This window comes from Plecotus auritus (genome assembly GCF_963455305.1).
Source record: "Plecotus auritus genome assembly, chromosome: 3".
NCBI classification, from domain to species: domain Eukaryota; kingdom Metazoa; phylum Chordata; class Mammalia; order Chiroptera; family Vespertilionidae; genus Plecotus; species Plecotus auritus.
The window spans coordinates 3,151,318-3,173,586 of record NC_137772.1 but is presented as its reverse complement, the minus strand read 5'-3'; the positions used below and the strand labels follow the sequence as shown (position 1 = coordinate 3,173,586).

At 43.3% G+C, this 22,269-nt stretch overlaps 1 protein-coding gene across 1 annotated transcript; it reads right to left on the bottom strand.

Annotated features, from left to right (window-relative positions):
* Positions 1 to 7,471: 7,471 nt before the first annotated feature.
* Positions 7,472 to 12,411, bottom strand: LOC308244804 (beta-defensin 109-like; the record flags this gene model as incomplete). Its single annotated transcript, XM_080661069.1, has 2 exons — positions 7,472 to 7,677; positions 12,327 to 12,411. 2 exons carry the CDS (start codon positions 12,409 to 12,411, stop codon positions 7,472 to 7,474), a joined length of 291 nt encoding a protein of 96 aa, XP_080517195.1.
* Positions 12,412 to 22,269: the final 9,858 nt, after the last annotated feature.

The window sequence follows — 22,269 nt, the reverse complement described above, 5'->3', positions numbered from 1 at the left end:
ATGTGTTGGGACCATACTTTCGTGGGGTTTGGATCTGGGTGCCTAGAGTAGAAACTTCCTTTGGGAGACTAGAGAAGAGGCCTCATCCAATGAGAGGTGGGGACACAGGGGCAGCAGAGGGTTGGGACAGTACACGCTTTCAATGCAGACGTGATGCTGACCCAGCGAACCCATGCAGCGTTGGAGCAGGCTTCTTTACCTTTACATCACGGGAATTACCAGATTGCAAAGGTAGGAGTTTTGACTTCCTAAGTCCGCGTGATTGTTCTTAGACCCTTTCTCTCTTTTCACCTGGTTGTGGGTGGTTTCTCAGACCCAGTTCCACGTGTTGACCTCAAAAGATGATTATCTCAAGATGAGGAAAGAAGGAGGCTACTATAGACCTGAAACAACTCCTGTGGTGGAGCCAGGAAGAGAGACCGAGAAGATAGTGGAAGTCATGAAACAAAGGGCAAGACCATCCAGGACACCCACCTGTCAGGCTTGTGGGCTGCCTGGAATCTGCAGACAGTCCTGCTTTGTGTGTGTTACCCACACACAGAATACAGTCTGACTGCCTTGCACTCCTTGTCCTTTAAATGCACACCTTCCCCCACTCAGCATTGGTGCCACACACCTTTTTCTTGGGCATCATTTCATAAGAGCTTTGGCACATTTCCTCATGGGAACGCGTGCTCATGAGAAGGTCATCTTACAGTCCCAGAGCTCGCGACTTCCTTCTGCATCAGGGATGTGACATTGGCCTCCTTCTTTCAAAGGGTTCATGAACGAACACGTAGACTCAGTTTTTCACGCCAAAGGCATGCCTCAAGGAAGTCTTCTCTAACCTTGAACACAGACAATGGCCATGTGCAATCCTCCATTCCTTTTCGTTGACTCATTCAAATCTACAATTACCTGCTGATCTGTGCAATCATTTGACTAACATCTGTCTTCTGTATCATGAAAGTCACTTCATTTGGTTTCCCATTGGGTCCCAGGGTCTAACACAGTCTTTGTTAAATAACAGAAGCTCAATAAATGTTTCTTGCTGTTGAATGCAGTTACTCTGACCGCCTCCACATTTTTTCTCTTATTCCTTCTTAAAACCTCTTGGCTTCAGCCTAGTTTTGACAGTCTGGTCCCTGCTCTTGGGTGGATTATTCTATTTGTGGGTATCCAGTCTGGTTATGACTGTTAGCTCTTCTCAATCTTAGACCTAGATTTCCTAGAATCCTATTTTCCCATCAGTTATTTCTGGCCTTTGCTCTAGAACCACCTTTTTATCTCAGTTTTCTTCCCACCCTGGGACTGAACTATTGCCATATCTCTTTTTCTACCATAAGGGTGGGTCTTAGCTAGACCTTTACTTCTTCCAATCTATCACTCCTTAACCTTTTTTTAAAAAATAAAAAAAAAGAAAGAAAGACCAGACTGATAACATGGGCTGTGACTTTGGATAGAGACAACAATTTAAGCTGAGCTGAGTTTAGCTTAGGTCGTGGAGGGCAAGTAGAGACAAAAATATACACTCATCAGCCATGCTGACATATATATCTTGGGCAAGTGCTTTCAGCTATCTAAAAATTAATAGCCATTTATCTGATTTTCAGGAACATAGATCAGGAAAATCTAAAGACTAGCATAAAACAGTCCAATAATAATACCAGAACATGAAGCCGACTCAACGGGCTCACCTGAAACACCGAAGGAAAGGAATTTGGAGGAATGTGAAGTAAGATGTGTTTGTGTCTTCTAAAAGAGAAAACTTGAAAATCCCCTTAGGTTCCTCCACATCTAATTAGGGGACTGGGGAAAGGGCCTGACAGAAATTGGGATTACCATTTTATGGGCGTACACACGCCTGTAGATTAGTGGAAACAGCACTGACCCACGTTAAAGATACTTGGTTCTAGCCTCAGTATTTGCTGCCACCTATGTGACTTGCATAAAGTCATTTTCTCTGTGTGTACAAGAACTCTTTTATCTGTAAAATTAAAGGATTAATTATTAAATTGCTTTCTAGTTTTAAGTCATTAACATCACATAATTTTACATTAGGTGTCTCTACAAGTGCGTCTTTCCACAACTGTGTCTTCTTGTGACAGAATTGAAAACCAAAGGAGAAACATATGAACTCTAGGAGGAGAAAATTATGTCTTATAGATCCCAATATATTCATGGATGAGGCAATGATCAAACAAATGAGCATCTTTGATTTCATTTAAGTTGATCTTAGAGATGAACCAAGGAAGAGAGAGAGTTATCCAGACTATGTCTATGCTCAGTGGCCACAGACATTATTTTGAAGGATGTGATTATCCTGTCACTAAAAGTGGAGAAAAGGGTTTTGTCAGTTCTTACAAAAATCTGGTTGAAGGTGACCACATTCCCTTTTCTTTTAGATTCTACATGTCAATAGTCAAACTTCTGAACTATGGATCCTTAGGATGTAACTCAGATTCTCAAAGTTCATCTTTCAGATTTTGTATTTTGCTTAAAATTTGGCCAGTGAAGCTTTATCCCTCTGTTGATGCTTTTTCCAAATTCTGCCGCTCCCTACTTATTTGTTTTTTATAACTTGACACAATCCTCTCTTGTTGAGCTCTGTCTTATGCATCTAACTTCTACCCTTCACAAAAATTCCTCACCAGTTGACTCTACATCTTCCATTCACTAAACCAATAGCTGCTATTTTCACTCTCCTTTTGAGGGATTGTGGCCCTGGTAATAGCTATTTGATTTGTATGCTAATTCTTAAGTCACATATCCAAGCTTCTTTACCTCTCTCTCTACTTGGGCCATATTTTATAATCATGGAGCTCTTGGGTCTTGTTTTTTGATGGAAATCTTTGCCCTGCTTTGCCACGCTGTCCTCATCCATTCAAGGGAGATGAGCATGCTGCAATTCTGAATTCCTAAAGGTTGTGCATTAGGGTCTGAGTGAAGAAGGCCACGGGAAAATGGAGCATACTAGTGGGCTTCCTGAGAAACCAGGCTCTATAAATATTCACCATCTTACCTTTCGGTATTATAGTCACAAAGAAGAGGAGCACAGGAAGCAGGGGAGGGAGTCTCATGGTTGAATGCCCAGTAGAGAGGTGAATGATCAGGGGTAATGGAACACAGGGCCTTTTATTAATTTCTGGAGAACTGAAATTCCTCTTGGTCAGTGAAGCTTAACAAGTAAGAAAATAAAACAGCTTCTGTTGGAATATCTCCAAAATGTGGAATCTTTAAACTTGGTGACAAATTAACCTAATTACAGGAAACCAGATGGCCAACCCTTCACTTTTTCTATGGACACTCCAATTCTTCAGAGGCCAGTACCTTTGGCCAGTCCTTTGAAGGAGACCAGGAGATAGGCTTGTTAGTGTAAAGTTTTTTTACCAAAAGTCCTCTGGCTTGAAAGGGGACTCTTCCACAACACACTCTTTTCCACAATAGGGATAAGAGATTGCCAAAGGATCTTTTTTTTTTTTTTAAGCGAAGTGCAAGTTTAAATTATTTTTTAAAAGAGAGGATAGTGTCACATATGTGCAATGTTCTTAATAGCATCTGAAAGGTAAAGATACTTAATTCACATAGAAAACTAACATTTTCTTGTCTTTTATCAATCTTTTGTGTAACTGTCCCACATGGCAAGGATAGTGAGATTGGGTGAGTTAAAATATCAGAAATACAGAGCACAATATTTCCTCAATAGCCATCTGTATGTCTAGTCAACTGTAATTGAAAAATTGATTTTAAAAAAAAAGAGACTGTATGTCTCCAACTTAAAGAGACTCCCTATCCTCCCAACCTTCCCCAACATATTGGAACAAGGTATTAAAAGCTTAAGAAATGCCTTTGGCCAAGAATTGATTGGCCTAAAATCAAGTCATCAATGCTTAATAACACATTCATATATATTCTTTTTTTGTTGTTTATACACTTTCTTATGCAATATCAGCTTTTTTGGAAAAAATGTATATAGTTTTGTATCTTCTATTTTGATGACTTTTCATCATTTTGATGTGTGTTAACTAATTTTTCCTTTGATCTGTTTAGGGGAGTATAGCTTAATTTTACATACTCATAGGTTTTCCAATTTTCTTTCTGTTGTTGATTTCTAGTGTCATACCATTGTGGTCTAAGAAAATACTTGATATGATTGCAATCCTCTTACATTTGCTAAGACTTTCCCCCGCCCCCTGTGGCTTAAAATATGATTTCTACTAGAAAATGTCCCATGTATACTTGAGAAAAATGTGTATTCTGTTGTTGTCAGATAGAATCTTCTAAATATATCTGTTATGTTCATTTGGTACAGATGTTATTCACATCTGCTGTTTTCACATTGGTTCTCTGTCTGGATGATTGATCTATTAAGAAGGGACATTAAAGATCCAAATGACTGTTGCATTACTGTGTATTATTGCTGTTGGTTCTATGAGTTTTTGCTTTATACTGGTATATGCATGTGCTTGATGTTGGGTACTTAAATATTTACAATTTTTATATCTTATTGATGGATTGACCCTTTTATTATTCTACTAGAGGCCCAGTGCATGAAGATTCATGCACTGGAAGGGGGGTCCCTCAGCCCAACCTGCCCCATCTCCCAGTCCAGGAGCCCTCAGGGGTGGGAGGCGACCCGGCGGTCGGGGGAAGGCAACACCCCATCACACCTCTGCTGCTGCCACTGCCAGCAGCGCAAGCCTCGGCCAGCCCTGGTTACTTGAGCCTTGGGCGGCCCTGGGCGGCTGGGCAGCCTACATCTGAGGCTTGCCTGTGCCTCAGGCCGGCCCTGGGCAGCTGGACAGCTGCCATTCGAGGCTTTCCTGCGCCTCGGGCCAGCCCTGGGTGGCTGGGTGGCTGGGTGGCTTGGGGGCTGAGGGGACTGGGGAACGCTGAGGCAGGCATGTGGAGCAGCCGGGCCCGCCTGGGGGGTGGGCCCAGCCTTGCCGTTTGCCTGCCACCCTGGCAGGGCTGAGCGGACTGGGCTCCACCATCTTGTGGTTGTGGGCGCCGCCATCTTTGAAGACATGGCAGTCAATTAGCATATTCCCTCCTTATTGGCTGTGGGCACCACCATCTTTGAGGGTGGGGCAGTCAATTAGCATATTCCTTCCTAATTGCCTATGGAAACCATCCTCTTTGCAACGGTGAGGGTCAATTAGCATATCCCCTCTTTATTAGATAGGATAATGACTTTCTTTGTCTCTTTGTACCACTTTTAGTTTAAAGTCCATTTTATCTGATATAAAGAATAGCTAACCTTGTTTATTTTGGTTACCATTTGCTTGAAGTATCTTTTTCCATTCCTTCACTGCAAAGCTTATGTGTATCTTTAAAGCTGAAATGAGTCTTTTGTAGACTGAATATTGTTGGATATTGTCTTTTAAATTCATAGAGCCATTCTGTATATTTGATTGCAGAATTTAATCCATTTATGTTAACACTAGAGGCCCGGTGCACGAAACTTGGGTAGGGTCCCTAGGCTGGCCAGCGATCAGGGAGAATCTGCAGGGAGACCAGTGGGGGCAATAGGAGGGCACCCGCCTTGGCCAGCCTAACGCCACCCACTCGCTGGCCCCACGCCCTGCTGCCGCCAGTCACCTCCCTTTACAGTGCAACCGGTGGGGTGATCGGCGGGGGGAGGGGGTGGTGCTGGCACCTGCCTTGGCCGGCCTGGAGCCTGTTGGCTGGGGGCATCTCCTGCATTGACAGTTTGCCCCCTGGTGGTCAGTGCATGTCATAGCAACCATTCGTTCCACCATTAGTCGATTTGCATATTAGGCTTTTATTATATAGGATGATTATTGATAAGAACTTACTATTGCTATTTTGTTAAATTTCTGACAATTTTGAAGTCCATTATTTCTTGCTTATTATCTTGCTGTCTTTTATAGTTTGATCTCTTTTAGTATCAGTATGCTTGGACATCATGTTCTATTGTATAATTACTACAGGATTTTTCCCTGGTGGTTACCATGAGACTTACATAAAGTATATTAAAGTTTAGCACTTTATTTTAAACTGATATAACATGCCCAGCCTGTGTGGCTCAGTGGTTGTGTGTCGGCCTATGAATCAAGAGATCATGGTTCAAATCCTGGTCAGGGCACATGACCAGGTTTTGGGTGCAGGAGGCAGCCAATCAATGATTCTATCTCATATTGGTGTGTCTATCTCTCCTCCCTTCCTCTCTAAAATCAATAAAAATATATATTTAAAAATAGTTTAAAAATAAACAAATAAAAATATATTAAAAATAAATAAATAACCTAATAGAACATAACTTAAATAGTATTCCTAAACATTTTTATGACCGTGAATATATCTTATTTAAAATATGACAAATTTTTTAAAATACCCAAACCACCAAAGCTTACTCAAGAAGTTATCGATAACATGAATAGTCCCTGATATCCCCAGAGAGTGGAGAGGGTGAAGGAGCTCTCTGACCACCATTTATGCACTTAGTTCCTGACCTACAGCCTAGCTCCACTCTTTTAAGGTCAATTTTGCCCTAACCCTTGTCAAGATGGTATCACGTTATGTAGAAAATGTGCACACACTGAGAATAAAAAAATAAATATTGCATTATAGAAAGAAAAATGGGGTCCTCGCCACATTTTTCTAATCATCGAAATTTAATACATGAGTGAAAACTAAAATTATTAAGATCTACTTTGAGGGATGTGACATCAGGAAAGGAAAGTGAGAACTTCGGACAAGAGGAGGGAAGATGAACTTGAAATCAGAAGTTCCGAAGTAACCCAATCTCTATGTGAAAGGAGTACTGGCAGCAAACTCTTCAAAGAGGTCAATATATAGTCACCATGAAATTCCAGTTCCATGAAGAAATTATGTGTCTAGGGGAGTAAAACCTTGGGAATCTAAATGAGCATAATGTTCTTTCATAGGAGTAACATCAGAATCTCTTTGTTAGTTGAAGTTTTATCGTTTAGGTACTTAATATACATTTCTGTTTATCTTCAACCTCTCATTCTCTGTCCTTTCTCGTTCTCATCTCATTATGGTTATCTGCTGTGTGGTCACCATCTTTGTGTTTATCCCAAATTCTTCCCCCTTTCTATTTCGTCCCCTTTCTTTATCTACATCGCTTCCCTTTCCTTATATTTTCTGAATTTCCTCTGTGTTTTGCCTTTGCATTTTCTCTGCATGTCTGTTTAATGATGTTTTGTATAATTAGTTTCACCGTTGCAACTTGTTTGTTAACCTTTTGGTCTTTCTGTGACAAATTTAAAATATATATATATGCATTTATTGTTCAATAAATGGCCTTTCTCACTTTAAAATACATTCTTTGGATCTGAAAAGGAATCCAAAGAAATAGCATGTGGGTAGATTTTAAATCATTATGTATTTATTTTTAGTGACACGGGAAAATAAAAGTTGGTCATAAAGTTGGAATACATCAAAATATATATATTCTAATGTTAGATGCCAGGAATGTTCCTTTGGATGCGTTCTTTTCCTCATTTCATTTCACTCTAGGCTTCAGGGGTTCTTGGTATTCTGAATATATAACTGGTGTGGGGACTGGTATCAGGATCCACCATGCTCTGCAGCATTTATACCTTCTTCGGCAGCCACCAATGGTATCCTCTATGATTTTGCAGATGTCTCTTCTACAGATGCCGGACAGATTGAGACAATGGTTTTCAGCAGCACCCAAACCGCTTCTTACTGCAGAGAAAGAGAGTCTATGAGGTAATTAGTCCATGAGTGAGTCCACTCTGCCTGTGAGGACAGAAGAGTTCTGGATTGAGCTTTTCTACGTGGAGAGAAGGAGCTGGATGAAGGCTCTGCCCAGCGTCCCCACCACGCTCACTGTCTCTGTTGTTCACCCAACAGCCTGAGTGTTCACAATGCCCTTCCTTTTCTTGTAAGTTCTTGTTCTTGCTAACGTAAGAACTTTGGTAAATGGCAAAATGGAACAACAGGTGGATGGATAAAATATACATTTTAAATATACCTGTTTTCTTCATTTACTTGTTTATATGGGTCTTCAGCCAAGATTTACTAACTTCTTCTCTTTGTCAGTCATTTTTCTTTATACTAATAATAGAACACTGAAAATAGCTGAAATAGTTTGTATTCTCACAGAACTTATATTCAATAAAGGAAATAATGGCAACACAAAAATAAATGAATAATATAATACCAGAAAGTGGCAAGTGTTTAGAACAAAATAATGCGATAATGGAAAGGTCTGGATGATGGAATTGATAAAATAGAGGCTTTCTGAGGAGGATGTAGCTTTTGAAAGGACATCTGAATGATGAGAATAAAAAGACATTCATTCTCCTGGCTTAGTTTATTTGAAGAACAGAAAGACCTGTGTATATGGAAAATATTGGGAAAAAAAACAATTCTAAAATTCATATGACACTATGAAAAAAATCCCTGAATAGCTAAGGAAATCTTGAGAAAGTAGAACAAAGATGGAGGTATCACACTTCCTGACGTCAAACTCTATTCCAAAGCTACATTAATCAAAACAGTATGATACTGCTCTAGAAACACATTCAATAGACCAAGGGGACTGAAATGAGAGCCCAGAAATAAACCCATGTATTTGTGGTCAACTAATATTTGACAAACAAGCAAAGAATACCCAATGAGGAAAGGACTGTCTCTTCAATAAATGATGCTGGGAAAACTGGATATTCACATCAAAACAATGAAACAACTCACAGAAATTGCCTTCAAGTAGATTAAAAGCTTCAACATAAGACCCAAAGCCATGGAAGTCCTAGAAGAAAACATGAGAACGAATTTACTTGACATTGGTCTTAGCAATGACCTTTGGATGTAACACCAATAGAACAAGTCAAAAAAGGAAACATAAATAACTGGGACTGCATGAAACTAAAAATCTTCACAGCAAAAAAAAAAAAAAAGCCATCAACAAAATCAAAAGGAAACCCACAGAATGGGAAAAAATTGCAAATCATAACTATCCAGATATATAAGGGACCCATACAACTCAACAGCAAATAATAATAATAATAATAATAATAATAATAATAATAATAGTAATCCAATTAAGATATGAACAGAAGACTTGAGTAGACATTTTTTTCAAAAAAGACTAACAAATGGCCAACAAGGACATGAAAAGGTGCTTAGCTTAGCATCACTAAACTGAAGCAAAGTGCAAATCCAAACCACAATGAGATACCACCTCACACCTGTTAGAATGGCTACTATAAAAAAGACAAGAGATAACAAGTACTGGTGAAGATGTGAAGAAAAGGGAGCCCTGGTACACTGGGGGGTGGGTTTGTAAATGAGTGCAGCCACTATGGACAACAATATGGAGATTCCTCAAATATTTTAGAGCAGAACTACCATATGATCCAGCAAACCCACTTCGGGGTGTATATTCAAAAGAGAAGAAATCACTATCTCAAAGAGATATCAGCACTATTGTTCATTGTAGAAATATTCACCATAGCCAAGATCCTAAGAGTCCATCATCAGGACAGACATTGAATCTGTTGATGGAGGAAGAAAATGTGGTATGTGTAACAATGGAATATTATTCTGCCACAAAGAGAGAAATCCCGTAAACACTCTGGCGTTTCACTGAGTATGGCGCAGTTGTTCTCTGAGGCTGGTCATGGGACAGGAGCCCAGAGAGATACTTTCAGGGTGCAGATGTAGAAACTACTGAACATGAGATGGTGTAGAAGAGCCAAGAGGGGCTCCATGGAATGCTGGCCACAGCCCACCGTGCTGGGCTAAGACTCTATGGAGGAGATTCATGGAGGGAAACTTGGGAGCTCATTTTTGAATATTAATTTTAAAATTCAACATCCATATAATGATATAAATTACACACTGTTGGATATTCATTACAAGACTGGAGTTCAAAAGAGAGATTCAGGAGGGGGATTTAAAAAGGACGGAACTAGCCCCAAGGACTGGATGGAGAGAGAGAAGCGAAGAGAAGAGAAGAGAAGAGAAGAGAAGAGAAGAGAAGAGAAGAGAAGAGAAGAGAAGAGAAGAGAAGAGAAGAGAAGAGAAGAGAGGGAGGGGAGGGGGAGGGGAGGGGAGGGGAGAGAAGGGGAGAGGAGAAGAGAAGAGAAGAGAAGAGAAGAGAAGAGAAGAGAAAGAGAAGAGAAGAGAAGAGAAGAGAAGAGAAGAGAGGGATGGGAGGGGAGGGGAGAAGAGAAGAGAAGAGAGAGAAGAGAAGAGAGAGAAGAGAAGAGAAGAGAAGAGAAGAGAAGAGAAGAGAAGAGAAGAGAAGAGAAGAGAAGAGAAGAGAGGAGGGGAGGGGAGGGGAGGGGAGGGGAGGGGGAGGGGAGGGGAGAAGAGAAGAGAAGAGAAGAGAAGAGAAGAGAAGAGAAGAGAAGAGAAGAGAAGAGAAGAGAAGAGAAGAGAAGAGAAGAGAAGAGAGGCAGGGGAGGGGAGGGGAGAGGGGAGGAGAAGGAGAGGAGAGGAGAGGAGAGGAGAGGAGTGAGAGGAGAGGAGAGGAGAGGAGAGAAGAGAAGAGAAGAGAAGAGAAGAGAAGAGAAGAGAAGAGAAGAGAAGAGAAGAGAAGAGAAGAGAAGAGGACCAGGAACTGGGCCTTGGATCTCTCCGGTATGGGAGAAAAGGAGGTGGCAAACTACAAAACGGCAGCCTATTCCATAGAGGGCCCAGAAGGAGGTATCAAAGTGAAAGATAAGGACATAGAAGAAAAGGCAAGGACTAGGTGGGCCAACAGAGCTGAGACCACTGAGCAAGGAGGGAGTATTTGGACCACTTGAGTCTCAAAGCTCCTTCCTGGACAGGGGTGTGGAGACGGAAGAACCCCCACACAGCTCTGACCGTTGTTGACACCTGCTTCCATCGTGAGCACATGAATGCCCACAAACTCATGAATCCGCATGGTCTGATTCAGCATTGTCCACAGTTCAGCGGAGGCTGACAAATAAGCAGCCTGGGAACAGCGTGGAGTTCACATTGGCAGCTGCATTTCCGGCAGCAGATTTTTCTGTATTTGAGCCATAACCTTCAATAGTCCCCATTGATATCATACTTCCCAGGGTGAAATTCAGAAGAGTGCCTAGCAGTTAGCACAATCTAACAAATCCTTCTTTAAAGTAAAGGATTTAATTTAGCATTCTAATACAGTTATTAACAGCGGTCCCTTTACTTTCCAAAAGTGTCTAGTTTGGATAAAAAGGTATATGTGCAGCCTCCTTTCACAAACATGGACATACCTCTTCCATAATGAGAGCTCATCGCCAAACTGAAATATTTCCAGGTGCAAACATAAAGCCTATTTGGTGTAATATGTGTCTTCTACATATGATCTGTCCCACTGATATGGAGTTGCCTTGCCTGACGAACAAACTACATTCTCTCTACACCGTGGCCTCTTGGCCTCTTAAGCCCCGGAGCATTGTTTCCAGGTACACGTATGAATATTTAAGTTCCAGACTTGCGGAGCACTGCTACAGACCTCAGTCCTTGCCTCTGAAAATGATGAGTTTGAACCTGATAACACAAAGGATTTGTGACTGTAGAACATCACCTTTTGTATTACCCTCTCCACTCCCCAGCACAATTGCTTTCTTCCTGCATCACGAATGCATTAGTATTCCAAAGTGTGTGCTCCAGCCTCATGTCACAGGACCAGATTTAGGCTTTGGGAACCTATTTTTTGCAGCTGTCATTTACCATAAGAATCCCTTGCTTGAATGTGGATGATGACATCATCTTCTCAGTAACCCCTCCTCCTTTTGAAACCCAACACTGGGTGTGTGCCATTTAGAGACAGTGACCAGTTTGGCTGCGACAGTTCTGTTTTTTGCCTGTTTGTTCCGATGCAGTTATAACAGGGGTCCCTTTACTTTCCAGAAGTGTCTAGGTATATGCCCAGTCTCTTCTTACAACCATGGACATACCTCTTCCACAATGAGAGCACATCTGCATCCATTCAGGTGTCAAACACATCATGACAGAGATTCCCCAAGACATGCCCTTAGCACCAGCTGCTAGTGATGGGATTCTGTCCATCTCCTTTGACCTAGTGAGTAGATATAATGATAGATCTGAAAAGCCACTGCCATTGAAGCCTTTCAGATTCACCTGCCTACAAATCAGTGATCATGCCTCATCAAGGCACCCCAAGATACAAAGTATGGAGAAAGCAGAAGTGACCTCAGCAGGCAGTTTGGTCAATAGCAAAGGAGTGCTCTCGTTCCTATCCTACCATGTTATGGTCCCAGAGAAGCTGTTGATATTAGGTCTATGAATCCATAAGACTGATGCCAGGGTTTTGTTGTACCTGCCAGATAGCCTTCTAAACCGCAGACCCCAGTGGTCAGCCATCACCTTACCTGGGGGTAAGAGGGTCAGAAGGAGGAGAGTGGAGAGAAGCACATGGTGCCTCATGGTTGGCCAGCCAGTGAAGAGGAAAGGCATCAGAACAGTCAGAGTCCGGAGTCTTTGAGGATGGCAGGCCCCAGGCTTTTTATGATGCTCTGGGGCCTGTGGTTTGTTCTTGGTTAGTAGACCCTGACAAAGCCAAAAGTAGTAGACCCTGACAAAGCCTGAAGAACTCAGTCTCCCACAGGAAATCTCCAGGCGCAAAAGTACACACTGTGCTGGCAACTCAATGGACGAGAAAGCCAAAGTCAATGCTGCCCATGTCCCCAGGGGTCGGGGTAGCCTCCCTGTAAGCCGTGTTCTCTCCTGCTTTCCTTAGGCACGTGCATATGTGACCACTGGCCATACGTGATGACTTCCTGTGTGCCAGGCGGTGTTGTAAAGCTAGGTTACACCAGCTGGATCAATCAGATCATGGGAGATGAACAATAAAATGGATGGAAGCAGTAATATACGTAAAGGACACAATAGGCCCAAGGAGATAGTGGTTCTTTATACCAAGGGGAAGGGAGGATGGGAAAGGCTTCATGAAAAAGTTGATCAAGAATATGCTCCAGCCCTGGCCTGTTTTTCTCAGTGGTTAGAGCATAAGCCCATGGACTGAAGGGTCCTGGATTCGATTCCAGTCAAGGGCATGTAACTCGGTTGTAGGCTCGATTCCCAGCCTTGGTTGGGATGCATGCAGGAGGCAACCAATTGATGTGTCTCTTTCACATAGATGTTTCTCTCTCTGTGTCTCTCCCCGTTCCCTTCCACTGTCTCTGAAAATCAATGGAAAAAATATCCTCAGTGAGGATTAACAACAAAAAAGAACATGCTCCAAAATAGTTTGGTATTTCATCCTTATAGAAACTATGTTGAAAGCATATTTGAACCTCTTTGTAGACTTTGTGGCCTTTGGAAATATATTTTTATTATTTTTATAAATGTTTGTTTTTAATTAAAACCTGGCATTACAGAAAATGTAGAAAACATGGAAAAAAATAAGTTCTTGGAATTCCACTGCTGAAATTTAATCATAACTATACATTTTAGAAAACTTTTCCCAGTATAGGTATCTTTTGCTATCTTAGCAGAATAGTCACTATAATAATTGTCCTTTGTTTAAAACTAAATTGCACTATCTGGATAAAAATCTACTCTATTGAATGCTAGAATCATCAATTTCTATGATGGCCCCCAATGACCTCTGCCTCCTTTTGATCATGCCATTGACCTCTGCCTCCTTTTGATCATGCCATTGTGTGATATCCTTCCCCGAGAGTGGGCTGGACTAAGGGGTAGAATCCAGCAGGTGGGATGGTATGCCACTTCCTAGATTAGACTATAAGAAGACCACTTTTCCATCTTGGGCTCCCTTTCTTGTCCTCTTGCTCTAAGTAAAGCCAGCTGCCATGTTCTGAACTGCCTTACAGAAAGACCCCTGGGACCAGGTATAGATGACTAGTGATCAGCCAGTGAAGACCCTAATCTGATCATCACTACAGGAGTGAGTCTGGAAGCCTACAGATGAACCTCTAGTCTGGGCCAAAGCTTGACAGCAGCCTCAGAAGAGCTTTTGGGCCAAAGGTGTGCAAATGAGCCTTACCATGTAAATTGATAGATAGTAAAAATGGTTATTGTTTTAAGCTGCTAAATTCTGGCCATGTGCCATACAGCAGTAAATACCTGGTAATACAAGCATTCCCTGCTCCTCAAGCAAGCATGCTTTAATATGGCAGGCACAGGTTGGGGGAAGAAGAAGGGGTCACAGTTGTATTCAGGTATTTTCCAGTTTATGTCAAAGAGGTGATTGTATCAAAATATTTTAAACTAGAGGGCCAGTGCACGAATTCGTGCATGGGTGGGGTCCCTTGGCCTGGCTGGTGATGGGGGCCGATTGGTGCTGGCCAGCCGGGAGGAGGGAGTGCGGGAGGTTGGCTGGCCACAGGAAATTGGCTGTGGGAGCCCACTGACCACCAGGGGGCAGCTCCTGCACTGAACGGCTGCCCTCTGGTGGTCATTGTGCATCACAGATACCATCGGTCGTCCGGTCCTCTGATCATCCAGTCCTCTGATTGTCCAGTCGTATTGGTCGCTTAGATAGATAGATAGATAGGTAGGTAGATAGATAGATAGATAGATAGATAGATAGATAGATAGATAGATAGATAGATAACTATGCCAATGATCCTATCTACTGGGCATATAGTTACATTACTGAGTGTGTGAGAGAGAGATAGAGAGGGAGAGAGAGAGAGAAAATAAAGAAATATCACCCAACAGTAATTGGGTCAAGAGTGTTCCCTTTGATAAACAATCACTTGATGTTTCTTTTTCAACTTTATGGTCCTTGTTGGAAGAAGAAAGAACAAGGAATACTCACTGATGAAGATGTAAGAGACATTTCATATCCTTCAGATAAAAAAGTCATTGCTCCTGGTAATAAAGGTAATGGGGATTAGGGCAGAAACAATGACAACATTCAGTTTCCGTTCACATCTCCTGTCATCATCACAGTGGAAGACAGCAAACAAGTACCCACTTAGCATGTCTGTTTGTTTGTTTATATGTTTCCATTCATTGCTTCATCCAAAGCTTCAGATAATGGTGTGTTGCCATATGACCCTGAAATATGAGAGCCAGAAAGAGAGGATTGTCTGCCAGTGCTTTGGATTTGAATATTGGTGAATTTTGTGCATTTTCTGACTCACAATGTTGCCATTTCACTTTTGTTCAACTCCCCCTCCCCCAACCCAAGGATGCTGCCTCACCTAGCCCCGTAAACCATCAAACCACACCCAGGCAGCCATGCCTTGGCCATTAAAAATACTGCCTCCTTATTTTTTACTTGGCTAAATGTCATTTTCTCTTATTGTGTATCTTTATTTACACCCCGACAGGAATTGATTGTAGTGTAGAAGGAAGGATATATATATATATATATATATATATATATATATATATATATATATATATATTAGAGGGGCCTGGTACATGAAATTCATGCACTCAGGGGGGTCCCGCAGCCTGACCTGAGCCCTCTCACAGTATGGGAGCCCTCAGGGGATGTCCGACTGAGGCTTAGGCCCGCTCCGGACATCCTTAGAGCTGCCGTGGAGGCAGGAGACACCACTGCTGTGCTCACCAGCCATGAGCCTGGCTTCTGGCTGAGCAGCACTCCCCCTGTGGGAGCACACTGACCACCAGGAGGCAGCACCTGCATTGAGCGTCTGCCCCGTGGTGGTCAATGCGCGTCATAGTGACCGGTCGTTCCGCCATCGGGTCGAAACCAGCTCTCCAACATCTCCTGAGGTGTCCCAGATTGCTAGAGGACACAGGCCAGGCCAAGGAACCTGACTGGTGCACAATCAGGGCCGGGGAGGGATGCAGGAGGTTGGCCAGCCAGGGAGGAACTGCAGGAGGGCTCCAGGCCATGTCTGGCCTGTCTTGCTCAGTCCTGATTGGCCAGACCCCAGCAGCAAGCTAACCTACTGGTCAGAGCATCTGCCCCCTGGTGGTCAGTGCACATGATAGCAAGCAGCTGAGAGGCCTTAGCATATCATTAGCATATTACACTTTGATTGGTTGAATAGTCAACTGGTCACCGGACAACTGGACACTTAGCATATTAGGCTTTTATTATATAGGAGATATATATATATATATATATATATACATATATATATATATATATGTATATATATATATATATATACTTTCATATATTCATATATTCATATATTCATATATTCATATATCTTACCTAATGATAGGCAAACATGTAAATTGACCATACCTCCGCTATGCCCACAGCCTATCAGAGTGAGTATGCAAATTAGAAGGCCAAAGATGGTGGTCGCCCAGCTGCTCCAGGCCCGGAGTGGCCAGGCGGGCCAGGATGCCTGCTATGAGAGGGAGGGTGGGGGGCTAAGGGATCTACGGGAGTGGAGTGCCCCGGTGAAGACAAGACTGCAGACTCCAGAGTCTGCAGCAAAGACAAAGATGGCAGACTCCAGCTGGAGTCTGCAGCAAAGACAAGAGGGCAGACTCTGGCCAGAGTCTGCAGTGAAGCAGCAAAGACGAACTGGCCAGAGTCTGCAGCGAAGACAAAGAAGGCAGACTCTGGCCTGAGTCTGCAGCAAAGACGAAGAAGGAAGACTCTGGCCTGAGCGATGGCCTGGGTCCTGGGTGCCAGAGGAAAACTGGTGCTGGAAGCCAAGGAAAGGAAGGCCTATTGCACAAATCTCTTCATGCAACGGGTCTCTAGTTTATATATAAAAGCCTAAGTGACTGACTGTTCAACCATTCGCCCAGTAGCTATGACATGCAATGGCCACCAGGGGGCAGACACTCCAACCAGTAGAGGAGGGAGCCCAATTCCTCACAGAATTGGCCGTGGGTTAGGTTGCTGCTGGGGCACTGTTGGCCTCTTGCAATCCGGGACCCCTCAGGGAATGTCGGAGAGCTGGTTTTGACTGATCCCTGCAGGCCAGGCCGAGGGGCCCCACCGGTGCACGAATCCATGCACCAGGCCTCTGGTATATATATTTATCAATGTGTTATGTGGTACATAATTAGGAAGTTAACATTTTAAGTGCTTAATAGCATATGAAAATTTAGGGTTATTTAAAAGATCTGGTAACTCATTCATTGTTTTTCAAGATGTAACCATAGAATATAGGCTCCAGTTGTCTAAAAATATAGTTCTCATCATACTTTAAAAACACATTAGATACTGACAATGGAGAATTGTTGTATTTTCCCATGTTCTAAGCTTCATTTTTTCACTTCACCTTTTTCTGGAAATTTTCCCCCTTTCCCATCTCTTAAGTAGGTCAAGTTTAAGATATGTGTTCTGGGTGGTGTGGGTCTGGCTTTCAATACTAATCTTAAATTAACCACCTTCCTCAATTCCGTCGGTATGTTGGTACCAATTGCTACATAACTAATCACCCCAAATCATAGTGGCTTAGACAACTTTCACTATCTCAGAGTTGCTGTAGGTCAGGTGTCCTGATGCATGGGTCTGTCTTAAGGCACTCATGTGATTCTGGGCAGGATTCAGCCACCTCTGGGCAGCTGGACATGCTCGGCTCCTTGCCATGTGGGCCTCTCCATGGAGCATCTCCCAGCATGGAAGCTGGATGGGTCAGAGCAAACAGGAAAGGGAGGAGTGTGAGCAGCATGGAAATCTCAGTCTTTTAAAGCTCAGTCACAGGTCAGGGATAGAGTATCACGGTTGCCATAATCTGTTCATTAGAAGCAAGCTGCTAGATCCACCCCACACTCCAGGGGAGGGGATGATACAAGGGCAAGAAGACTGGAGATGGGGATTCTTGGGAGCCAAGTCAGAAGCTGCCACTCTAGGGGTCATAAAGATTTTCAGTGATATTTTTCCGTTGTTAAAAAATAGCATTGTCAGCCCTAGCCAGGTGGCACAGTTGGCTGGAGCAACATCCCATACAACAAAAGATTGCTGGTTAGAACCCTACTCAGGGTGAGTACGGGAGGCAACCAACTGAGATATCTCTCTCTCTCTCTCTCTCTCTCTCTCTCTCTCTCTCTCTCTCTCTCCCTTCCTTTCTAAAAATCAATAAAAACATATCCTCAGGTGAGGATTAAAAACAAAATAGCATTATCAAACATTGAAAAAGTCTTCTCATTTTAGCTTTTACTTTTTTGTTTATTTTTGTTCCCTTCTATTGACTAATTTTGGGACCTAGAATTTCTAGAACAGTTTTAAATAATGGTATCTAATAGGAAATCCTTATTTTAAAACTAGCTTCTTCTATTTCATTATTATGCAATGTGCTGATAGATGTTTTAAAGCATTTTTTAGCAAGGCAAATTTATTCATATGTATAAAGAAAATGTATGTTCTATCTCAGTCTTTTATTGTTAAAGCAAATTCTTTTGGATTTCTGTCTCTTTTAGGTTAATGCTCAATCTTTATGAGTTCATTTTTCAGCCCCTGTTTTTCCCTAAAATAATTTTGTGTTTGTAAGTGTGGTGGTGGGGTGGGGGGGGATGATGATCTTTTGTTATTAAAGGAGAGAGAAATGTGGAAATTATGTTTAAATAGATACACTGTGGAACACAGTCATTGTCAGAATTACACAAGTTGAAACAGGGGTCCTCAAACTACGGCCCGCAGGCCACATGCGGCCCACCGAGGACATTTATCCAGCCCGCTGGGTGCCGCTGCCTGTCCCGCTTAGCAGCCGACTCATCCCGGGCCCGCAGTGCGCATAGAAATTTGTTCATAGTTTTTTTTAAAAAAAACTATAGTCCGGCCCTCCAACGGTCTGAGGGACAGTGAACTGGCCCCCTGTTTAAAAAGTTTGAGGACCCCTGGATAATAACTCTACCTATTTGGTAGGATTAACTTTAGCTTATCTGATCAGCAAACCAGTATATGAAGTAGGTTCTTTATCATTTCCTTTCTAATTATTAAGAATGTTTTTAAGTATTTTATTATTTGTTATTAAATTCCATTTGCATTGCCTTAGGATCAAATATGCCTGTCTGTGCTCTTTTCACTTAGAATTATTGAGGGTCTTGGAAGAAATATGCAGTCTGTTCTTATGCTCTGAAGAAAATAGAAATTGAATTATATGTCACATGTATGATGTTTAGAGTAGAACATGTCTTCCAAATTTGGCCTCACGGTTTATTGTTTTAGATCCTCTAGAGTTGGTCTTCATGTATTTCACACCTACCCGCTCTATCAGCTGTGAGTGGTGCATTCCAGTCTACATTGCTCCCCGCCCACCTGTTCAACAGGTAACTAGAGCTGTGTGTCCTACACACGGTGGTATGATGGTAGTCGTTGTGTGAGCAGCGGCCATAGGAGAAGCAGAGGGGTATCAGCTGGATCGGTCAGAACAAAGGGGATTTAAGTCAGGATTGTTGCACAGGTGTTGAGGTTAGGGTTAGAGTTAGGGAGTGCGGAGGTAACCTGGAGATAACAGCTGTCGGCAGCATCCAGCCCTCCATGCTGTCTGGGAGGGCTCCCTGGGGAGGCCACCTTCCCAACTGTGATCGGTGCCTCTGGTGCTCTGAGAAGAGACCTTTCGAAAGACATGAGATGAGTTGTAGAGCACCATGAGAAGGTGGACAGGAGCCGACTGTGGTGGCTGTAGTGAGCAGTCACTGCTGTGACAATGGCAACAGGAATAAAACTGAGGAAGGAAGGCCCTTCCCTCATCTCTAGAATTCAAGCTCTCCCAGCCACTCCGCAAACGAGCCTGGGAAATAAATGCAGGGTCCTGGTCCCCGTGTCACCAAGGAGCATAGTGTAGAAGAAGGGCAAAGTGACAAAGTGGAAGCAATGTTTTACTTGGTCTTAATTATTTTTGACATGCAAATGTTCTACGTGAGTAAGTTGCAAGCTCATTTGTGATTTCTTTGGCAGGTTTGAAGTAACCCACGGAAACTGTTTTGTGAGTTGGTCTGGACCTGAGGAAGAACTAAATCAGATTCTTTTGGACAGTTGGATCTGATGGTAATTGGCCCAGATGTGTGTTAATCCCTGAAAAGTGGGGAGAAGCAAAAACAAGAGAGAAACAGTACATAAAATGACATCAACCATGATGCTGGAATGTCCAAGAGTGACTGTCAGATGCGGCTTGTCCCTGAGTTAAGGTGAAGCATTTGGGGCATAGATGCAGGAGGAGGGGTGCAGAGGTGACATGGGTTTCCTAGGAGAAATGCCCTCGAGGCCAGGCATTTGTCCCCTCTGCTTCTTCTCATGGGTCACAGCCTGGAGCAGTTTTCTGACATCAGCACTGTGGACACTTGGAGCAGATAATTGTGCCTGAAGGTTATGCCTGCCCATTGTAGGGTGGTTGGTAGCATCCCTGGCCTCAATTCACAGATGCCACTAGCATCCTTCTGGTTGTCACAACCAAAAGTGTCTCCAGACATTACCAATTAGGTGCTGGAGCAAAAGCATCTCCAGTTGAGAACTATGGTTTACAGCATCTAAATCCTCCTGCAGAGTTCCTTTATTTGTTTGTTTCTAGTTTTTTGGACAATTCTTAGGGCTTAGGCTTGGCTCTAGGGCCATCGGGTTGCAGCTGACTTTGAATGAACCTGGGGACAGTTTGGGTTATATACATGGATCAGGAGCCAAGCCAGACCGGATGCTTTCCTGTCTCGGGAACAGTGCCTGTTGATTTACACTTGGGACTGAGAGAGAGAACAGTGTAGGTTTTCTGCATGACTGGACCTCCTTCAGGCTGCAAAGGTACAGGGAAGTATGGGGGTGGAAGCTAGGGTTACTCTGGAAGGCCATGTTCTGGTTGAAGAGATATAGCAAATTCTCTTTTTTTCTTAGTTTTTTTTTTCTAATTTTTCAATTACAGTTGACATACATTATATTAGTTTCAGATGCACATTATATTAGACATTTATATAATGTGCCAAGTGACACCCTCCCCCCCCAGAAGTCTAGTACCCACCTGGAATCATCCATAAAGTATTATGGACTATACTAGGGGCCCAGTGCATGAATTTTTGCACCTTGAAAGGAACTGTGAGCCCTGAGGTTGCAGTGGGAACAGGGGAGAGTCTCGGCCCATCCTTGGTGCCCCCAGCTGGTCCCTCCCACCGACAGCCCTACTCCCACCACTGCCGCTCCCACACACTGACGGCGCTGGCCCCGCTTGCACCTGCTCACAGTGAGGAGTGATTGGGGCCGGCGCCAGCAGCGGGTATGAGCAGCGGCTGCTGCCCCGATTGCCCCTCAGGAGCAGAGGGAGGTGGAGAAGCCCTGAGGCACCAAGTGATAAGGGCCATCACTGGAAGCAGGTTTGAGTACTGGGCAGGACCATGGCACGCAGGAGCAAAGAATTTTCAGTAACCAACAGAGGCTCACCCCGACGACAGTGACTGGCGCACCGCCTTGGTCTGGTGCCCCTGCTCACCTGCTCTGCCATCCCACCACAGCCGACACCCACCATGTTCCACACTCTGCTGCCAACACCCACCGCGTGCACCCCCGGTGGTCAGCGCATGTCATAGCGACAGGTTGTTTGGTTGTTATGCCGTTCCTTGTTGCATATTAGCATTTTATATAGAGAGATTCCCTAGGATGTACTTTACATTATACTAGGTGAACTAAGTCAGACCCAGAAAGACAAATACTGTGTGATCGTACATGCAAGATCTAAAACAGTAAGAGAGAGGAGAGCAGGGGATGGGTGAGGGTGGGGGTGGTAGGAATTAGAGAGATGGTGGTCAAAGGGCACAAACTCTCAGTTAAAAGATGGCTAACTTCTGGAGACAGAAGAAAAAAATATTTATTGATTCTATCTTCTTCCCAGGACCAAGGGAGGTTCTGTGACTTTTCACCCAAAAGAAAACTCTAACCATGATGGTTTCTCTACACCAAGTAACTAAAATCATCTCCAAGTAGAACAAATGGGTGACTGATGTGGGCAAACCTTCAGTGGCTATTATCGGTAAAACAGTGTCACACCTCCTCTGGCAAAGAAGGACATATTCTCATTCCTGGAACTATGTCTATGTCACCTGACATAGCCAAGGAGTTGAAGGTAGGATTAAAGTTGCCAATCATGTTGCCTTAAAGCAGGGAGATTATCCAGCTTACCCAGATGGGCTGATGGCAACACAGGGGTCCCGAAGGGGAGTGGAGGTAGAAGAGGAGTGTTAGGAGGTGAGAAGGAGGGGTACCCATTGCTGGCTTTAAAGAGGGGTGAAGCCTGGTGGCTGCTGACGAAAAGCAGCAACTCCCCATTAATGTCAAGAATGTGGAGGAAGGAGTCTCCAGAAAGGGATGCAGCCCTGACCACTTAGCCTTAATTTAGCCCTGAGCTACAGGCCAGACTTCTGCCCTACAGAACTCCTTGTTGTGCCTCAAGCCCCTGGGTCTGTGGTCATTTTCAGAGT